At 40.0% G+C, this 21,416-nt stretch overlaps 1 protein-coding gene across 1 annotated transcript in view; it reads right to left on the bottom strand.

Annotated features, from left to right (window-relative positions):
* Positions 1–21,416, bottom strand: part of VCAN (versican) — a 120,754-nt gene that overhangs the window by 28,776 nt on the left and 70,562 nt on the right. Inside the window, exons 9-13 of the mRNA XM_010863384.1 lie at positions 15,774–20,987; positions 12,425–12,538; positions 8,872–8,985; positions 3,559–3,717; positions 2,265–2,347 (exon numbers count right to left, since the gene is read on the bottom strand). Coding sequence (XP_010861686.1) covers positions 2,265–2,347; positions 3,559–3,717; positions 8,872–8,985; positions 12,425–12,538; positions 15,774–20,987 — 5,684 coding nt within the window. The remainder of the gene's footprint in view (positions 1–2,264; positions 2,348–3,558; positions 3,718–8,871; positions 8,986–12,424; positions 12,539–15,773; positions 20,988–21,416) is intronic.

Raw genomic sequence — 21,416 nt, 5'->3', positions numbered from 1 at the left:
GACCCAATTTATCCCACAGGAATGAAGCCTACATTCAACAAGGGAAAACTTACTGAATGCCTATATTACATAATAAACTTCAACAAAATTATAAAAAGTTTTAATTGTCTGTAATATACATGAAAAATCTTTAATTTTTATGTTTGCTTACATTAATAAAAACAATATTGTCTATCTTAAATTAAAATTTATATGTAAGAACTCATCTACATGAACCACTATTAATATGAACAAAATTATCAGCCTGCAATTACTACTCATTTCAGCAAAATGAAAATATACAGATGTAACAACTGCAGATACATTAATACCATCCACCCAGGACAAGTAGAAGAAAATGAGACTTTTGATGAAGTGAAAAGTGAAAATGTTAGTCACTCAGTAAAGTCGGACTCTTTTCAACCTGATAGACTGTAGCCCACCAGGCTCTCTGTCCTTGGAATTCTCCAAGCAAGAACACTGGAGTGGGTATCCATTCACTTCTCCAAGGGGTATTTCCAACCCAGGGACTGAACCTGGGTCTCCCATATTGCAGGCAGATTCATTACTGTCTGAGCCACCAGGGAAGCCTAAGACTCCTGGTACAAGGGCTGAAATCCTATACCTTACTGAGAATATATTTTATGGACAAACTACTTTCTGTACTTTTTCTGCCTCTTACCAAAGAACTTACTTATGGACACAAACGACAAACAATGTTGATTAAATATAAGGAGTGATGACAGAGACAGTGCAAGCCAGGGTATTTTAGGGTTCCTAAAGGCAAAATGTGATAAGGGATACCCTTTTTAAAGTCAAGGAAGTACCAGCTAGGAGAAAGCCTATGGCTTCTCCCCTTAATAGCATTGTGACTGTGGGCAAAAGTTTAGCCTAACTGACCTTCATTTTCCTATTAAAATAAACCACCTGATGCCTTTCTTACAGGTTACTGTGGAGAATAGATGAGTACAAAATGCTGAGTACAATGATGGACACAGAGATGAACTGAGGGGCATGTCCAGGAGAGCACAGAAAAGTTTTCCTGAACAGGCAGAGCAGAACTTCTGAAAACAATAATTAGTTTGGAGTCTGTTCTAGAATGAACTTCACATTTTGCCAAACTCATTAAATCCAGATGAGTGGCAGTAATGAATGAAACTTAAGCACACACAAAAAGTGTTTAAAAATTATTTTCAGGTTTTCCTCTTGTTTATCTAAGTTAGAATTGAATTTACACTTAACTGTCTAGCCTAGTAGATCCCAAATCTTTGTCTGCATTTTAGAATCACCCAGGGAACCCTTAGAAAATATAGCTGCCAGAGGTTTTGCTTTAATGAATTTGAGCCGAAGCCTAGACACCAGTTTTTGTTTTTTTTTTTTAAATTACGCTCCCCAGGTGATTTTAATGAACAGCCAGAGCCCAGAACAACCACTATAGCTAGCTGCACTTGAACTGCTGCTGCTGCTGCTAAGTTGCTTCAGTCCTGTCCGACTGTGCGACCCCTTAGACGGCAGCCCACCAGGCTCCTCTGTCCCTGGGATTCTCCAGGCAAGAGTACTGGAGTGGGTTGCCATTGCACTTGAACTAGTTCTTAGGAATTAGACTCATGCATTTACTAGCAGTGACTCAAATCAGCTTCACCCATCCTGACTAAAGAACCTTATTGAAGCCTACTCAAGGATGTGGGCAGTATTATCAAATCACTTTTTTCTTTAAGAGGTAGAAAAATCTAAGAGACCATATAATTAGTCAACTGAGTTTGAATAGAAAGAAATTTATAAGATCATAATTCAACAATCCTTTCTAAGATGTAAAAAAAAATGAGCATTTTTTGCTCAGATAAAAATGAGCCATGCCTTATAATATCAGATTTCCAGTGCAATTATGTAAGAAGAAAAGGTTTTGTTTTTTTTTAAAGGATGTTTTCTGTCACATTTATTATTTCCCTTTTTGCTTTGAAGCTGTAAAAACAAAGATAACCATCTGAAAGACAGGCCTGAGGCAATTCTGATGATTGTGCAGTTTACCTGTTCAATGGAAATCCAATATACTCTTCTTTTAAGAGGGCCACCCTGACTAATATTAGTAGCTGGATCTGTTCTCAGGGAATGAACTATTTTAACCCCTGTCTATTTTACCAAGTAGATGAAATATTACACTGATTAGATGAAAATATCACTGAGCAAGATGTTTAATTGGTCTGCAGCCTAATGTGTCTCAGTAAAATGCCAGCAACCCACAGTACCAAGTTCTAGAATTGGTATCATTTTAATCAGCAACTTACCAGTGTGCTGCCATCAGTCCAACGGAAGTCATGCTCAAACATCTTGTCATTGAGACCTATCCACTGATAATCATGGCCCACACCTGAGAAGGAGAACAACACAGACATTTTTATTGCCTTTCCCAATTATGGATGAAATGTATCAAAGAAAGTTATTTTTGGACTGAATCATGAATCCTCTCCTGGCTGAATTTCTGTTTAGTTGCTCATAAAAATCTTTCATGGTCTAACTATCTTTTGTTCTTCTGCCCAACGTGTTTTAAACTAAAAAGCTAATTTGCAAATATTGTGAATAAAATATCAGACATGGACAATTATTTCCCTAGCAGTTTACTACAATTAAGTAATTTTTTCCATCTTTACTCACGATAGAAACTTTCCACTTTTTTTTATTAAGCTGTGCAGTTGGCAAAAGTTCAGTGAACCAATAAAATGTGACAGATCTCACCCATACTAGACTCATTTTGGAAGCCACATGTTTCTTCTCAAAGCATTTTTAATGGTGAGCACCTAGACTGGACAGTTCTGCAAAACTTCCTCAAAAATAATGACTTTCACCATGGAATGAGTCACAGGCAAAGACACCATGAAAACACTTAAATGAACCTCTACCCAGATTGCAAATTAACAATCAAACTTCTAAAAGATAGCAGGCACCATAAGAACATATTAAATAGATCATCAAACAATGTTTCATGAGCAAAAAATTTCTATGTATTTTCTACATAAAAGCTAGCTGCCCTCCTCTTTGCCATAGTCTAGGAAGTTATTAAACAGCTCTGGTAATAAGTTTCATTAGCTTTCAGCATCCATAAGCCAATTATGCACAGAGAATAACATTAGGGTGCTATTATAATTTAATTTTAATTAGTGGGATAAAAATAATTGAAAGCAATTTTCTCTTTAACTTTAGACAACATATGTACATATTCAAAGACCAAAAAGTATGGGAAGAATTAGATTGGAAACTTAAGAGGTGGTCATTTCTGTAAGTTAAAAAATGATTGAATAGCAATTTCATATGATTCCACCTATAGCATGCTATTTCAACCATTTCTGGTGGCAAATCAAGAAATGTCTGCCCATGTTACAGTTGAATGTTTCTCAAAATAGGGGACTCACATAGGAGAGATGATTTTAAGCATTTTACAGACGAGGGATTTAATAAGTTGGGTCACAACTGAGAATGCTACTTGTTTCAGTTAGATACAGGAAAAACTAAGAAGGTGGTAAGATTGAATGAAAACCCATGTATATTTGATTGAATGAAAACCCATGTATATTTGGTACATACGATTCACAAACATTTGTTCCTCGTGAGACAGGATACTGGTGAGATGGGCGCCCTGCAGACGGCATTCCCGTTCAGCTGCATCCCACGTTCGTCGATGGGCAAAGTACTTGTAGCACTGCCCTTGAAATTTGTGCCAGCCATAGTCACATGTCTCCGTGTCTGGGAAGAAACAAGGATGGGCTTATTAAACTCACCTATATCATTCAAACTTGGTTCACTCATCCAAAAGTTCATAGATATCCCAAGCCACATCAATGCAATGTCCCTGAAGCAAGGGATTCACCAATTTTGGTTACAGTGACAAAGAAATCATGATAAAGAGAGCCCAGGTGATTCCTGCCAAATGAGTGACAATACATCTTAGGACTGGAAAGGCACTATCGAACTGCACTTTCCTTGATGAAAGCCAGTATCAGCAGGAGAAAAACTGGAAAAGGGGCCAATCAAAACCTCTGTAGGCTGCAGAGTCTACTGACTCACTTGTGAAGCAACTGGGGCTAATAATTTCTTACCAAACTTTTCTAAAGAGAAATCAGTCAAATGATAAGATAAGAATTCTTGCTAAAAGGATTATGAATGCTCTATTTGCATAATGACTTCAAAGGCTCTGGAAATAGTCCTTCCCCACTTCCCAGAGAGAGAGCTGCATGGTCACAGGTTCTTGTCACGTAGATTTACTAAGAGAAAAAAATTCTTCATCAATTGGCAGCTTCTGGGATATCACTAACAACTGTGAGCCTTTTTCCCAAAAGGAGAGGGAGTATAGGTAACTCCCAGTGCAAAAGCATCAGGATTTGAAGTTTATCAAGAGTGACTTTAACTTAGTACCCCTCATTTCATCAAGCCATATGCACATATGTAGATATGTGTATATGTATTAATATATACATATACTTTTTCTCTTTTGAAACAAGCATACTATAACCAGTATCCTGGTGAGATGAAAACATTTGTCAAATATGTTTAAATTTTACACTGGCAGTAAACTTCAGCTATATTTTCTAGATTGCCACTTTTTAAGTATATCAAAAGAAAGTAGTCTTGCACATAGCATTGACTTCTCATTGGCAACCTTCTCAGACTAGCCCACTCACTGCTGCTGCTAAGTCACTTCAGTCGTGTCCGACTCTGTGTGACCCCATAGACGGCAGCCCACCAGGCTCCCCCGTCCCTGGATTCTCCAGGCAAGAACACTGGAGTGGGTTGCCATTTCCTTCTCCAATGCAGGAAAGTGAAAAGTGAAAGTGAAGTCGCTCAGTCGTGTCCGACTCTTAGCAACCCCATGGACTGCAGCCTACCAGGCTCCTCCGTCCATGGGATTTTCCAGGCAAGAGTACTGGAGTGGGGTGCCATTGCTTTCTCCAAGCCCACTCACAGGTGAGATTAAAATATGCATTAAATGATGATCAATAGAAATCATTTTAACTTTCATAAAGCATCTCATGAAGATATTGAACCAGTTACATGTAAAAACGAACAAAATGGCCAAGTTTATGAAAGTGGGGACACTGTGAAAACTCCACATTACCTAATGATCAGACGCCCCTCCCCTAAATTTTACTGATTGATGAAGATAACAAAACTCTATTAGATGAAATAAATGCTCATTTTATATGTCTGACTTGGGGGCCAAGCTGAAAGTCATATTGTTTCCTGATTCTCACTCCATTTATTCCTCCTCCTATAACTCATTGTGGGAAATCATGCATGATGAGAGACTTAACATTTTTCCTGGCTTCAGTGATTAAGCCAGAATCATACAACAGATGCAGCTTATCTCTGAGAACAGTCCTTATTTCAGTTTAGTCTATCAGGCCTGTTGTTTAGTTAGAGCCAGCTGACTAATTGATTTCAACAATGTGCACTGGAAGTTTTGAGTTGTATTACAGAGTTGTTTGGACACCACCAATCTCATAGGAAAGGACTCAAGACACAGATAGGCAGTTTTATAACAGTAGCACTCAGAACCCAAGAAGGAAGCCTATTTTGGCTACTTGAAAATAGTGGGTTTTCTTTTGGAAAGTTCACATGGAAGATTTCAGAGGCGAAGTGGGAGGGGTGTAGAGGAAACAGATCTTTATATATGAAAGGGTTGCGGGGGCAGGGGAGAGGTAGAATCGGGAAATTTGTTAAAATATCCTTACTGCCAGTCAGTGCTGTGATACTGTAATAGCATCAGTTCAGTTCAGTCACTCAGTCATGTCTGACTCTGTGACCCCAGGGACTGCAGCACGCCAGGCTTCCCTGTCCATCACCAACTCCCAGAGTTTGATCAAACTCATGTCCATCGAGTTGGTGATACCATCCAACCATAACCTTGGAAATTATCATTTATTTGAAGAAACACAGTTCAAGATTCTAGAGGATCCCTAGCTTACTGAATAATACATCAGAAAAAAATTATTCTCTACCCTCTTTCTTATCCTCTATTAGCCTAAACAGTTTTGGTCTGGTTTTCTTTGTCTTTCATCACTAAGAGAAAGTATTTTCCTCTTAAGTACAGAAAACCAAATGATCCTAAAAATTTAGATACATGACCATGACACTGCCCCAGTTCCTTTCTCAGTTAGCACATGTGTACAGAAAATAGAGGCAGTGTTTCTGCTAAAACCAAACAGGGACAGATTATTTATCTGTACTCTTCCAATGATTGTAAATAGATGTGCAAATACTTAACAGAGTGAATTTTTTTTAAAGAAGCCAAATAACCACACCAATTCACTTAATCCTTATTATTCATGAATTTAACAAACACGTAATGAAGGACAATGTGTCAAGCAGCACCTTCTAGCATGCAATTCTGAAAGGAGTTATCAGAAGCAGTTTGTCTTTTCAATCTTAGCTAAAAATAATGTGATACACATCTTATTTATTAAAAGGCAATGCTTTCAGATGATGCTTTCTTAGGCATCAGTCTACGTTTGGGAATATTTCTTATGCTTTAAGACTCCTATAGTCTATAGGTTATACTACAAAGTCCCACATTTAGTTTGGCCTGTGTATGTTGGGGGAAGATGGGGAGATTACAACAACACTTGTTCACGACCACAGAGGCTGAAATTGTCATTCTTAAACAACCTCACTAAAACTCTATTCTCCTTATGCTATATAGGTAACGTTTTCAACACTCCTAACATATAGCCTAACATATAGCCCACAAGCCTTAAGAAACTGTCAACACTCTGGCACTTCTGTTTGGCAAGATGTATCTTGACTTGGGGGCAAATTGTGTGTACAGAACTGTCCCTCCATGGTTCTAAGACCTTCTTCTAGATTTTAAGATCTGTTATCATTCCACCAAATGCGTCCCCTCTTTCAGAGTTGCTGGGAGTTGGGAAGTTACTAAAGCAGAGAACAGAAAAGGTCAGCTGAAGAAACAACAACACAGTCATCACCGAAATTTGGATAGAAAACTGTTTAGAGAACAATGCCGCTGTTAATGAAGAAAACATTTGTTCTTAGGCAACCTGAAAAGAGGAGAAAAAAATCTTTCAGTGTCCTGGCAGTAAATCACAGGAGCACAGCTGCATCTGGTAAACAGACTGGGGTAGCTATTCCTCAGCGAACCTTGCTGTAAGATAAAATAGAAGGTACCTGAAAGGCGATACCAGAAACGAGAAGAAAAATGAAAACTTTTTCTTTTTAATATTCTCTTAAAAGGAAGTAAAAGGTAATTGCCCCCACACTCCCTTTCAAAGATGTTACTGCTGAGTCTATCAGCTTCACATATAAATAAAATGCTTCTCCTTAAGAGTTACTTCAGAAGAGTGAAGATGTTGAAGAAATCTGGGCTTCCCAAGGCCACTGAGATTCATTCTTCCCACTCTCTAATTTACTAGCTGTGTGACCTTGAACACATCACTTTTCCTTCCTGGGCCTCAATTTCTGGTCCACTTAACCCACAGAAATATTGCTGTCAGCCAAAGGAAATGGTGTACCTTGAAGCACGTGGTAAATTAAAAAGTAACCAACAAATAGTATCTCTTTGTATTCCCTGCCAAGAATTATGCTGAGTCAAGAAGATCAGAGCCTTTGTTTTGTTCAGAGCTCTATCACCAGCACCCAGAACAGTGCCTGTAAGACTGCAGGTGTTCAGAACACTTGCGGCACAAATAATTTTTTGAATCACTCCTTGTACTGGGAACTAAGTGAAGCCAGAATCATTTTAACACATACAAAAGGCTCAAGCACCTCACCCTTTCGTTTCCTTCAAAAAATAGCATCTTTCCTACTGTTTTCTTTAAAGAAGAGGATCTTGTTTGGTCAATTATCATATTTATATTTTACAATTTTGAAACAGACCCATCCTATGCAGTAAGGAAAAAGAAAAGAAAACCCTAAAAAACCCAAACATCATCCATCCCTTTCCTTTGGCAATGCAATGCACACTCCTTTTAGCTTTGCTTTAATTGTGTTGACATCCAGATTCATGCTGCAAAGCGGAATGTGGGGCCAGACCAATGTGTCTGAGTTATTAGACACTCATTTTCATTTTGTCTGGTGGAATGGAAGTTTGGCATTAAGCACTTTTATCAAAGCCAAACCACTGTATGACTTTAAGGAGAGGAAATCGATGTTCCAAAACTGAGTGTGCTGAGTATGCGATCTGTTTCTGATTGATGGGCTCAGAAATGTTACCGTTAACCACCCAAAATACACTCTCAGGTTGGCCATAAAATGCAAATTACAGGGATCACTCAATTCAAGCCATCATGAATTTAGGCCTTTCATTCAGAAAAAAATAGATTTTTCTTCAGTAGGAAAGAAACCTGGTTCATAATATTTTTTCTGTAGTATTTGCCAAGTCAAGGTGAATGTATTCACACAACTGCATTAACTCATTCTCCAGAGATGATCAACTATGAACAATAAGACCACTGAGTCTCAAATGCTGAGAGGAGAAAATAAAGGCAATTAACACTGAATTCAATATCCTTGGTACAAGCTACATATGTAATTAAGGTCCATGACTAGTCTGTCCCCAGGAAGAATATGTACCACAGTGTTCCTTTTGGTGGATGGATGTCCTTAAAGGCTCAGCATGCCTGTCTGCAATTCCATTCTATCAGTAAAACAAAAATGATCAAATGAACATTATTGTTCAAATGTTGTGAGCTAAAAACGCATCAGGAAACCTAATGTATTTTGGCAATCTGCGAATTTCCTCTGCAGAAAAGAATATACAGTATGGTCAAAATTGCTAACAACAACAACAATAAAATCCAAATAATTATGACAAAGGGCTGTCCAGAATTAACAGTTGAGATGAAGTATCAATACTGTTCTTCATGCACATGTTGCAAAAGCTCTTACCTTGCTCACAAAGTGCACCAACGTAGCTCGGGAGGCAGAGACACCTGAAGGTATTAAAACCGTCAATACATGTGGCTCCATTGCGACAAGGATTAGAATGACATTCATCAAAATCTATAATAAAAGCCACAAAAGTACTTTCAGTAAAAGGTCAAAAGATCCTATTTCATAAGATTGCCAGGTAAAATACAGGATAGCCAGTTAAATTTGAATTCCAGATTAAAAAAAAGAAATTTTAGTATGTCACATCCTTTATTTAGGGCAAACTTGTACTAAAAACTCTTCTTTTTTAAATCTGAAATTTAAGTGTCACTGATCTAATATTTTTATTTGTTAAATCTGGCAACCCTAAGAAAATTTCAAGTATATTCAGAGTAAGGTCATTATCTCCATTGCTGTTAGATGAGTCCCATGAGCATTAAAACCAATAAAGAATCCCCCTAGCCTTCCCACCCCCAATTCTGACTCATGCTCTGACCACCTCAGTTGTGAAACACTGAAAATACTTCACTGGCTTCATAGCCTCCAGACCCTTCCCTTTCCAATATATCCTTCATTCAGCTGACTGTCATCTTCTTTAGGCACCATCAAGATAATTTTATTCACTGGCTTTTTTTTAATCTTTTTAAATGTTTAAATGTATTTTTCAATTTTTACAAAACTTTTAATTTTATATTGGAGTATAGCCAATTAACAATGCTGTGATAGTTTCAGGCGCACAGCAAAGGGACTCAGCCATATATACACATATCCATTCTCCCTCATTGGCATCTAAGCATTCCGCAGACACCGATTATCCAGGGTGGCAGTCGTCAGAATGCGGTCCCTGGACCAGCAGTATCGATATCACCTGAGAATATCAGAAATGCATGTTCCCAGGCCCATCCAAGGCTTACTGACTGGTATTTGGAGGATGGGAACAACAAATTGTGTTTTACCAAGCCCTCCAGGTGATTCTCATGTACACTAAAGTCTTAGACTTTAGACTAGATCCCACTAGCTTTCCACTGTTCTTTCCCAGCGTTTCTCTCTCACAACCCACTAAGTAGGCATCCAGAATACTCGCGGTCCCCCAGACACATCCTGCGTTTGCGGTCTCTGCTTTTGTTTGCTGTGTTGAGTCTTTCTCTCCCACTTATGAAAATCCTCCCTAATTTCAGTGTCTATATTGAATACAAACTTTCTAACAGACATCTATGATCTCTTGTGATGAAACTAATACCTTTATTTCATTGCATTTTGCAGTTACACTAAAAATTTAGTTAATGTTTATATAAGTATTAAAAATGAATATATGTGTGTTCGGTCACTTTGGTCATGTCCACCTCTTTGCGACCCCCTGGACTGTAGCCTGCCAGGCTCTTCTGTCAGTGGGGGTTCTCCAGGCAAGAATATGGAGTGGGTTGCCATCCCCTCCTCCAGAGGATCTTCTCAACGCAGGGATCTAACCCACATCTCCTGCATCTCCCATATAGCAGGCAGATTCTTTACCACTGAGCCACAAGGGAAGCCCAAAAATAAATATAAAAAATAAATTAAATTTCTAAGAGGTATATGCTGTATTCTTACCTAAAGAAATGACCTTAGTAGAAATGATAATATATTAATATCATAATAATGGTTTTATATTGTTTGCTAAGTGCCAGTCATTGATCAAACAGTTTCACATATATTAACTCATTAAATTATTTTCAATTGATTGTAATGTGAAAAAAAATGGGGGTCACACATATACTTTTATACTGCACACATAAATTTGAGGGCTTCCCACGTGGCTCAGTGGTAAAGAACCTGTTTGCCAATGCAGGAGACCTATCTTGATCCCTGGGTCAGGAAGATGCCCTGGAGAAGGAAATGGTAACCCACTCCAGTATTCCTGCCTGGAGAATTTCTTGGACAGGAGAGCCTGGAAGGCTACAGTCCAGGGGATTGCAAAGAGACAGATAGGATTTAGCAGCTAAACCACATAAAATATGTAAATTTGATATTTAAGATATAATGATTTCTTAAGTGTTATCTATTGTGACTCGATGGACATGAGTCTCAGTGAACTCCGGGAGTTGGTGATGGACAGGGAGGCCTGGTGTGCTGCGATGCATGGGGTCGCAAAGAATCGGACATGACTGAGCGACTGATCTGATCTGATCTGATTGTGATCTCTGTCTTCACTGGTTAGCACACAAATAGAACTAGCTCTGTTGACTTTTGCTCTTTTTTTTTTTAAAGATAAGCACTCTTTTAACATGAATGCTGGGGGTTTTATCTCAACATTTCTGTGTAATCTAAAGTATAAACTTTATTCAGTCATTATGAGAAAACCACTATGGTACTGCTAAAAGGAGCACCCGATGAGTAGCTCCCATCATTTTATTTCTTAGGGTCAAGGTCTGCTGCTACTGCTAAGTCGCTTCAGTCATGTCCAACTCTGTGCGACCCCATAGACGGCAGCCCACCAGGCTCCCCCGTCCCTGGGATTCTCCAGGCAAGAACACTGGAGTGGGTTGCCATTTCCTTCTCCAATGCATGAAAGTGAAAAGTGAAAGTGAAGTCGTTCAGTCGTGTCCGACTCTTCACGACCCCATGGACTGCAGCCTACCAGGCTCCTCTGTCCATGGGATTTTCCAGCAAGAGTACTGGAGTGGGGTGCCATCACCTTCTCTGAGGGTCAAGGTCTATATTTAGCCAAATCAAAACTGGAGTCCTTTTTAAATTTTTCTTCAGGAGAAGGAACCCCAAATAAGAATGGAAGTAAAAGGGACTGATTTAGTAAAGAGACAATGACGTTCTTTGGAATCCAAAGAGAGGAGGAAGACAACAATGTCACAGCTCCTCGAGGGAGAAATGGACTAGGCTGGTCTCTGGGCACAGCCAGAGAAGGTACTTTCCCATGACACGCCAGAGCAGCAAGTCATCTCAAAACATAAAAACTCCCTATTTTTTAAATTGTTGTTTAGTCACTATGTCATGTCTGACTGTGACCTCATGGACTATAGCCCACCAGGCTTCTCTGTCTGTGGGATTACGCAGGCAAGGATGCTGGAGTGGGTCACCATTTCCTTCTCCAGGGGCTCTTCCCGACCCAGGGATCAAATCTGCGTCTCTTAGGTCTCCTGCATTGGCAAGCAGGTTCTTTACCACTAGCGCCACCTGGGAAATCCATTTTTTAAATAGAGCTTTTTAAAAGAAATTTGCACTTAAATTGGTAATTTATTGATACACAGATTTGGAGACAGATTAAAATTTTTGTCAGTATGTAAGCAAATACTGTATATCAAACTTTACATTTGTAAAGCCTGAGTGTGAAAACCACACATAAATACAACTGACCTCAGTAATCTTCCTTGAGTCCTGGTGATATCAAGAAAATTCAATAAACATCTATCCCTGTTTCCCATAGACTACTTAAATTACTCTATGATTTTAATTTCATCTAACACACCATTCATCTACAATGGGCTTCTCTGAAATCCTCTGATGGATCCAAGCAACATAAACTCTCCCCCAATATGTCTTCTGGAAAAGCACTATGGTCTTTCAGGGAAGAACATCTTACCAAGTTCACACCGATCACCACTGTATCCTGGCACGCAGGTGCACACGTAGGAAGTTTCAGTAGGATAACAGGTGCCCCCATTGAGGCACGGGTTCATTTTGCAACGATCAGGTCCTACCAGGTTCAGGAAAGTAAGAAGAGCAGTTAGGCTCATCTCTCAGTTTCAACATATTTTAGCATAAAAATGCCGTTTTTTGCTACCATAACATAAGGCTTTACCATAGCACTACACATAAAAATTAAGATTAACTTTACTCTCTGGAGTGTTTCTTGGCATTATAACTAATTATTACAAATTGCGTCTATTCATTTCTGGAATCCAATCAATCATCATTATTTTTAAACAGTATTTTGTATGGTATCTGGCAACTAATTAATATATTCTACTGCAGATTTAGTTGGCATGATAATGGCAATTGATTTTAGTCAAAATGATTACACGTATGTGCACAGTGAATGGAACATGTATTCTTTTAAACGAGGTTAGTTCATGTGAAATGACTGGATACACAGAACATGCATTCTTTTTAGCATTGGCTTGTTACCATCATTTAAATTATTATTGCCTTTTACCACTTAATGCTCAGAAACTTTTTCTTCGAAAGTGTGCACTGAAGTCTCTTCTGCTACATTAATATGCTTTTTCCAAAAACACGTTCCAATTGTACTCCTTTAAACTATACTTGAAGAAAAGCAACACATGGATTAAACTCTACTGTGTAAAAACAAACCCAAATACAAAGATCTCACCTCAAGTGAAACCCCAAAATTTTATTACAATTTTCTTATTAAAAACACAAAATTGACACTCCTAGGTGATCAATATAAAGGCCAGAGGTACAAATGTATAAGGAGAAAACAGTTTAATACATATTTTCTAAATCCAAGTACTTTTAGACTAATTGAGGCACATCTGTTATTCTGTAATATCGCATGGGTAATTATATTTATATTAATAGCTTATATATATTATTTGAACACTTTCCCAGAAGTCCTTGCTTCAATGTTTAAGAATCCAAATGAGAGCTAACCATTTTTTACAAAAGAACTGAAATAAATAGGCTATATAGTTTCAAAAATTTTAAGACCTGAAAGTCTGAAATAATTGCACATGAAGAAAAGAAGATATGCACTTACGAAACATGAGAAACAGGTATGGCTGTAGAAAATAACTGAGCCTTTCCCACCCAGGGAAGTCAAACTCACACTTTCTGAGTGTTAAGCAAATTCTGGACTACTAGAAAGACTTGATAGGGGCACATGTGCACGTGTGGGTTCATGATAATTAGGTTAATTCAGATGCTTGCAACTGTTTCTTCAAAAGTGACCCCAACTGTGCTAAGATTCTCCCTATAGTTCTAAAGATCTCCCTACTTTTGCCTTCTGCTTTTGAAAACACGCTGCTTAGATGACAAGGCTACGGTCAACAACACTTCTACATGCTGCTCTCAGTGCAAAACCAAAATGACACTAAAGTGAAAGTGGTTGGTAAAGTGACGTGCCACAGAAATGTGAAGTACAGCGTTACTCCCACCACAGACACGGGACATCATGCGAGAGTGCAGGACACGGGCTTGGCGAGGGAGAGGGCTGTGAACTGAAGGCAGTTTCGATCAGGAGAACAGTTTTGTTTTCACTCATTTCATTCTTCCCTAAGCAGTGTGTAGTCATCTCGGAAAGTTGAAACTGCAGCAAATAGACCAGGCGATCCAATAGGAGCTTTTTTTATTGAATTCACCTAAAGTGACACTTGGTTTTGCAAGGACACAAGCTCTGATTCTAGGTAAACATTACGAATTGGGCAACTGGTACACATTTCTCATTTGTCAAATCCAACTCTCTCTATAGATACAGTTATTACCAGTGATTTCTCTATCATATTTCCTCTAATCTGAAGTATATTTCAACTAAATAACAAAAGAATAAATATTGGCCAGATTACTAGGTTATCATTTACAGATTCAATCAAGAGTGACCAAAAAAAAAACAAAACCACAAAAATCCATCAGCCACCTTTGATCAGATGTATTCACAAAATACTTCATCATTTATAAAAGTTACACTTTATGACTATTTCACTCTATCTGAAGCACAACAAAACTGAAGCATTGGTAGCACAAAAGATAAGGTTGCAACGCTCAGAAGAATAACTCTTAAGTATAGCCATGCTGTAAAAACATACTCATTAAAATAAAACATATTTTTAATCAGCACAGTCCTAGAAGTACTATTTTTTGGTTTCTTTTTTTCTTTTTCTAGGTAGCAACTAGGTGGTGATAGCTACTTATGGATTCCACTAACATTATTATTCCCACCGTTCTTGGAAAACACCATTAAACTCAACTTTTCAACATTATCAACTAGACTAAAAGGAAAATAAATTCTACAGAGTAAATATTCCAAGATCTCTGCTTTACATGTAATTAAATATTATTCATTTTTATACTATATTAACAGAAAACCACCAAAGACCAGTGGAAAAAACCACCTACTCTGGAGCGAGGCCCATCTGGGTTCAAATACCACTTTACCATGATGTGTGTGGCTACAACCCTGGGCCAATTACAGAGCCTCTCTGAACCTCCACGCCCTACCCTTTTAAATGGAGATAATAATGTACGCATTGTGGCCTTTCTGTGAAGCTCAAATGGCATAGTCTATATGAACCAGTATCAAATTCATGCTTCCTGTCTACTCAGCAAAAAACTAGAAATCTCTCAACAGGCAGAGTTTGAATATATACCAAATGAATACTCACTGTGGCTAGGCACTGTGTTAGAAGCATTAGGTAGACTATCTATCTAAAGCAAGGAAATTACACAAAAGTATGAACTTATAACCGATATTGTGTGAACCATGTTAAGTATTTATTAGAGTTACTTACTAGTCTCATTTGTAAAGGCCTGACAGATTTTAATATTGCCATAATAACACCCATTCATTAGAGTTTTGTTTTGTTTTGTTTTTAATAAGATACTTTTCCTGTTCCTAAAGCTAAGATGCATAACTATGGGACCTAAGACAAAGTCATATGTAAGTTGTGGATAAAGTCAAATTGAATTTTTATACCATTAACAACTTCAGGTTTTCCATGTTGCAATTGAAAAAAAAAAACAACATGTTTCTTAAACCCAGAAAAATACAAAGTTTATCTTGGAAGCCCCCAGTCTATACTTACTTTCTTTGCATCTCATTAGGGAATCAATACTATGGCCTGTTCTGCTGTATGTGAACAATACAAAGAACCTTCACCCCTTTCACAGTACAACACAATTATATAAATAAATATGTTAGGACCAAGGGACTGTTTCCACGTTTGGAAACAGATTTATCAACGTTGTGTCCTTACCTGGTAAATAGACTGCTGTGCCTTCCACTGACTCTTCATTAATGCCAATCAGGAAACTGGTTTCGTTAGAAGTTTCCAGAAGGGGAAATGATGGTGTTGCAAGCTCAGTATTTAATTCTGTGGTGCTTAGTGTTGCCTGCTTATTAGAATCAAGCATCCTCGTCGGTACTTGCTGTTTGGGGGCCGCTACTGTGGAATCCTCCCCTCTGATCAAAGCTGCCTGTGTTTCAGGGCTTATTTCCAGAGGAGAAGGGATGGTGGGCCACTCAGAAGTCTGTGGGCTGGGCTGAGGCACCACACCTGCCTCGACCCCGTGAATCACAGAAGCAGAAGTAGAATGTGGCCGCAGTGTAGCACCTTCTAACTTCGTTTCACTTGCAGCTGTGACAATAGCCTCAGCCTCAGGGGTTTCAATACTGGGAAACACCTTGACTGTTTCCCCAGAAACCTGGACACTGGTTGTGCTGTCAGAATTTTGGAAAATCTCAATTTCTTCTTGAGCAATTAGTTCTGTGGCAGAAGCCTCCGTTGGTTCTAATAGTTTAGGCTTACTTTCATCTTCTGAAGGCTCTGTGTCAGGAGGTAAGGATGGAGGCTCAGTTATGTGAAAGTCTTCTTCACTTGAGGGTTTGAAAGTCGCTTCAATGTTTGCAAGTTCTCCTGAGGATACTGGGGGTGTGCTGGCATCTGTACTTGGCAGAGCACTTGGCTGCAAGTCCTCTGAGTGCTCAGAGTCTCCACTGCCTAAGTGGATGCTGAGTGGAGGAAATGATGGTGTCTGAGAGAGCAGCTCTGAAAAAGCTGAAACTGTGGATGTGTCGATGGAATCCGGCAGACGGGCTCCTTCCATCACATCAGGTGCCTCTGTTAAACTCTGAGCCGTCAGGTAGGTAGTACCAATACTTACGTAGGGGGTAGGATCTGTCAGTGCCTCCTCAGCCCCAGAAGAGAACTCTGGTTGGAAAGAGGGACTTACATATTTCTTTGCTTCATCCTCATTCTGTGTCCTTTCCAAATAGCCCAACGTTGATATGACTTCACTTTGGTCTGCAATAGCTTGGCCATCAGACAAAGTGCTTGATTCAAAGATGTCCTCCAGGGTTTTGGCTTCAGTTTTTGACTCTGGATTAACTGTGGCAGACTTACTAGGAATGGGCAGAGATGTGGCTGTGGGAAGCAAAACGTCTAATTCTGTCTCTGAGCTAAGGATGGGGATCCCAGTCGTGAAGATAAAGTCTGTGTGATCTAATGGATTTCTGTCTTCAGGAGCCTTCGATTCAGGTGTTGCCTGAGTGTAATTAGCCAGCAGAATATCACCAGAAGCCTCAAAGTTTTCCTCGGTTGAAGACAGGTTAACAGCTGCCTCATACTTCTCTTGAACTTGAGTGCTCTCTTCACTACTGTCAGGCGGTCCCGAGGGTACTTCTGGATCCAAGTCTGTCTGCATTCCAAGGATGTCTTCATATATTGGTTTAGTGTGATCAATATCTATGATAGTATTTTTATCTGATGTGAGCTCAGGTATAATTTCAAGGATGGTACTCTCCGTCATTGTCAATATTAAATCCTTGTCCTCTTTGTCCAGATCTATAATAATACTTTCAGTGGCTTTTCTTTTGTCGGGTTTCAGCGTGGAATCCTTGAATCCCCCGAAATGGTCTTGGAAACTATCTGCCGCACCTTCTGTGGCCTTCTCATATGATGCTGTGCTTGCCGGTGTGCCGGTTGCTTCAGGAGAGCCTTCTCTCTGCTCAGGATGAAGCGGCAGCACCATTGAAACTGTCGGGAATCCATTAACAGTAACAGCTTCAACACTTGGAACCTTGGGATGTTTTTCCAGGGATCTATCAGAAACAAATGTGGTGCTTCCTTGCCTAGTTGCCTGAGTCATTCCAGAAGCGTGGACTTCTGCACCAACGGCATCCAATTCCCCAGAACCTTCTCCAGAATGTTCATAAAACAGGTCAGATGGTTTCGGTGTTGATGTAACAAATCCTTTGGCCATTTCAAGATCATATGTTCTAGCCAGAAAATCAGTGGCAGAGGTTGCTGTTTCTTTAGTTTCTGCTGTCATAGAATTCTCGCTAGAGACTTGATCAGTCAGAGGCTGTGGTCTACTGGTCTGGATTTCTTCTGCCCTACGGTGCGTCTGATTTTGAGGCTGTCCGGGGCCTGTGGAAAAAGTGAGAGGTGCCGTGAAGGGCCCTTCTGTTCTGGCGTCACTTAAAATTTCTGGTAGCGTTGTGCTGGATGCTGTCTCACCATCTTCAAAAATGCTGTCTGTTTTGGAAATGAGTGGTCTCATTTCATTTGCTACATTTTCCATTCCCTCATAGTCTCCACTTGTATCATTTAAGATGCTGGCTTCTAAACTTTGTACTTGAGAAGTCAGGGGATATAATGTGCTAAGGACTTGTTCTATTTCAGTAAAATTCACTGATCCTAGAGTAGGCAAAACTTCTTCCCCAGATCCCAGTCCAGAGAATATAAGATCTGTATCTGACTCTTTAATTATCGGGCTCGTAACTTTGGGAAAGGGTTTTATACTCTCTTCCTCTTTGATGGTTGAACCTGCAGTTACACTTTCAGCTGGTACTGATTCAGTCACTGAGGCAGTAGCTAAGAAAAAATGGGATTTTTCAGTAACTTCAGGGAGAGTAGTGTACAATGCCAAGCCCTTTGAATCTAGAGTTGGAGTGGACACGTCAGCTAAGGAAATGACTTCCTCCTCCATTCTCTCATCAGTACTGTAAGTTTTCTTTGTCGTTAGTGTGAAATAACCTGTGGTTTGGAGTCCAGGTTCAGGAAATGTCTGTGAATCAAAAGTTGTTTGTTCTGGTGCAACAGAGCTTTGAAGGGGTTCAAAAGATTCTTGTTCTTGAGTCTTTTCCTCTGATACTATTTCACTTCCATTTCCTTGCCTTACAGGGTTGACTTCTTGTCTAGGCCATAATTCGTCTGGCTCCACAGTTGGGGGAAAGTCCATTGAAACTGTGTGATTCTCCTTCACCTCCCCCTCTTCGGTTGAAGCTTTAGTACTCTCAGCTTCTGCTGTTGGCAAAATGGTGGATCTTTGATCAGTTTCATTGATAGCACCTTCTTCTCCCAATCGTTGGTCAATAAATGGGGAATCTGTTCCAGAGGCTTTTCCCGCGGCACTGGGAAACACTTGGTCAACAGAGCTGCTTACTGAGAGCAAGGGCTCACCTGAGCCCTCAGCAGAGGCTGTGAATTCTTCCCAAGGGAAGGCTGAGGTGCTGACCAAGGTGCTGCCAGGTTCTTCCGAGTCAGCAGTGTGGTTACTGAGGTCCGAGGTAGGTGTTACAGATGGTAACATCTGGGTATCCTTAAATGCTGCATCCCCTGAGCCTTCCATCATCACTATTTCTTCTTTTGTTATGGGATAAGATACTGTCGAGTATTCTCTGAAGTCACCACTGAAATCTTCCTCCAAAGGAAAATCTGTAGAAAAGCCCTTTATTTCTGCCCTGTGAGTTGGCTCTCCTGAGATCTCTGAAACCAAGTTTTCCTTAGATGTTTGGCTTATAGTTTCAGCAACCTCCCTGACCACTGCAGTACTGAAGACTTGTTCGGTTGGCTCAAAAGGGAATACAGTTTCCACATTTGGAGACCAAGTGCCAGCTGCCTCCTCTTCAGCTAGAATTTCAGGCTCTAAATTTAATGAAAGTGAAGAAACAGTGGTGGTTTCTGGGTCAACAGCAGCTTCTCCGGAGCCCTGCTCCATAAAGAGAGAGACGGGGCTCCCTGGGACAGTAGGTGACCCTTCCAGAACCCCAGGTTGACTGCTAAGGCTGGGATCTGTGGTCTGTGCTGCCAGATTGTCTAAAACTTCTGTTTCTTTAAAGACAACGGTAGAACTTGTCGTTTCCCTTTCAGACTGTGTGGGTGTCATCTGGGACGTGAAACTCTTCCTAGTAGCAGCTGCTGAATCATCAGGTGGAGTTTCACTTGAGCTTTCTAACTCAGAGGGTGAAACAAACTGATCTAATCGCTGTGTAGGGGAACGTACCTCAATTGTAGAAGCTGTACCTGTAGTTCCCTTCTCCTCCTCTTTCCTTGTTGTTTCCTCCAGAGGTGGACTGAAAACCCACTCATAAGTGTCTGTCTCCCTTACAAATTTGGTAGGCACTACTGCAGAAACCTGTTCAGAAATTGAATATACAGTGGTTGTAGGAACATCCACAAGGCTCTCCGTGATCATGATCTTGCTGGTGTCTGAAGTAACGCGGGGGTCTGTAGTATTTCTCTGTGATAAATCAGTTATCATGGCAAATATTTTATCTTTGTCTTCTTCTGCTTCCCCAGAGCCTTCCGGAATTGGAATTGAAGGACTTCCCGAGAACTCGACAGTGTGTCTAGGGGTTATTTCCACCCAGCTTTCTACTGTGGACAACGGCTCATCAGACTGTGGAGTGCCTGTTAAGATAAATGATGCATCCTCTGAGACAGGTGCTGATACAGAACTTGCAACCATACTTGGAGTATGTGTGGTAGAACTTTTTTCTGCCTCTTCACCAAACGTTCCTTCGGTAGCCCCTGAAAAGATGATTTTTTGAGATTCCTGGTCAATGGCAGCATCTCCTGAAGACTCTTCAGGAAACAGAGGTACCGATTCAGCATGTTCATGCACCAGATGATCAAGGTCAGGATTTTTCTCTGTGATTGAGTCTGGCCCCTCAGTGGCTTTTCCCTCATGGATTGAGGCTGTGGGGAAAATATCAGGCTCGCCACTTGAGAAAGGCTCTGCTGTTTCAGGGTAAATCTCGGGTCTCCACGTAATTTCAAGGGACTCCGTTGTTTCTTTAGATTCATTAGGTTGCATGGCAGTGGACAGTCCAGCATGGGTGATTATAAACTGATGGCTATCACTTTCACTGCTGTCTGAAAAATTTTGAGAAGGTGCAACACTTTCGAACTGGCCACGCCTAGCTTCTGCTGCTTCTGGGTCCTTGGGAACAGTGGTAACTACATGCTTCCCATTTATGTACTGCACGGATGGGGTGGTCGTGACATCAGTGGCATTGGCACACTCCTCATCTTCTTCATCCTCTTCACTGTGCAACATACCAAGTAACTCAGGTAAAATTTCAGCAATTAGATCGTGCTCTGGATCTGTTTCTTCACTACAAGGCTCATCTTCTTTAGATTCTGAATCTATTGGATGACCACTTACACTGAAATCACTCATTCGACCTGAAAAAAACAAAGAGTTTTCACAATACTTAAATAGAAGATTTGGCAGTGTACGATAGAAGAAATCGATAGCAAGGCTGGCTGATCACACTCTCACACAAAAAGAAGGATTCAAATCTGTTCACAGTAAGAGCAATCACCCTTCTACACATGGTTCTCAGTCTTCGCATTTGCTGTTTGATATTAACAACGGGAAAGATAAATCCAATTGTAGCAACAGGTCACAAAAGCTCTTCAACATGTTTAACAAAACCACATCCTTAAAACGAAACAAGGCACCAGGTACACACAGTGTAATCATGAAATGGAAGAATTCATCTCTGTGCAAACTGGAAAAAAAAAATTTCAAGTTAAGATCCCTTCACGAGATCATACAGAAAAAAGTAACTGTTGTCCTTCATGTTGGTGAATGCAAAGATACCCTCTATT

The sequence above is a fragment of the Bison bison genome, unplaced genomic scaffold (genome assembly GCF_000754665.1).
Source record: "Bison bison bison isolate TAMUID 2011002044 unplaced genomic scaffold, Bison_UMD1.0 scf7180017864490, whole genome shotgun sequence".
Lineage (NCBI taxonomy): Eukaryota > Metazoa > Chordata > Mammalia > Artiodactyla > Bovidae > Bison > Bison bison.
The sequence above is the reverse complement of the archived record's forward strand: the minus strand, read 5'-3'. Positions and strand labels throughout refer to the sequence as shown.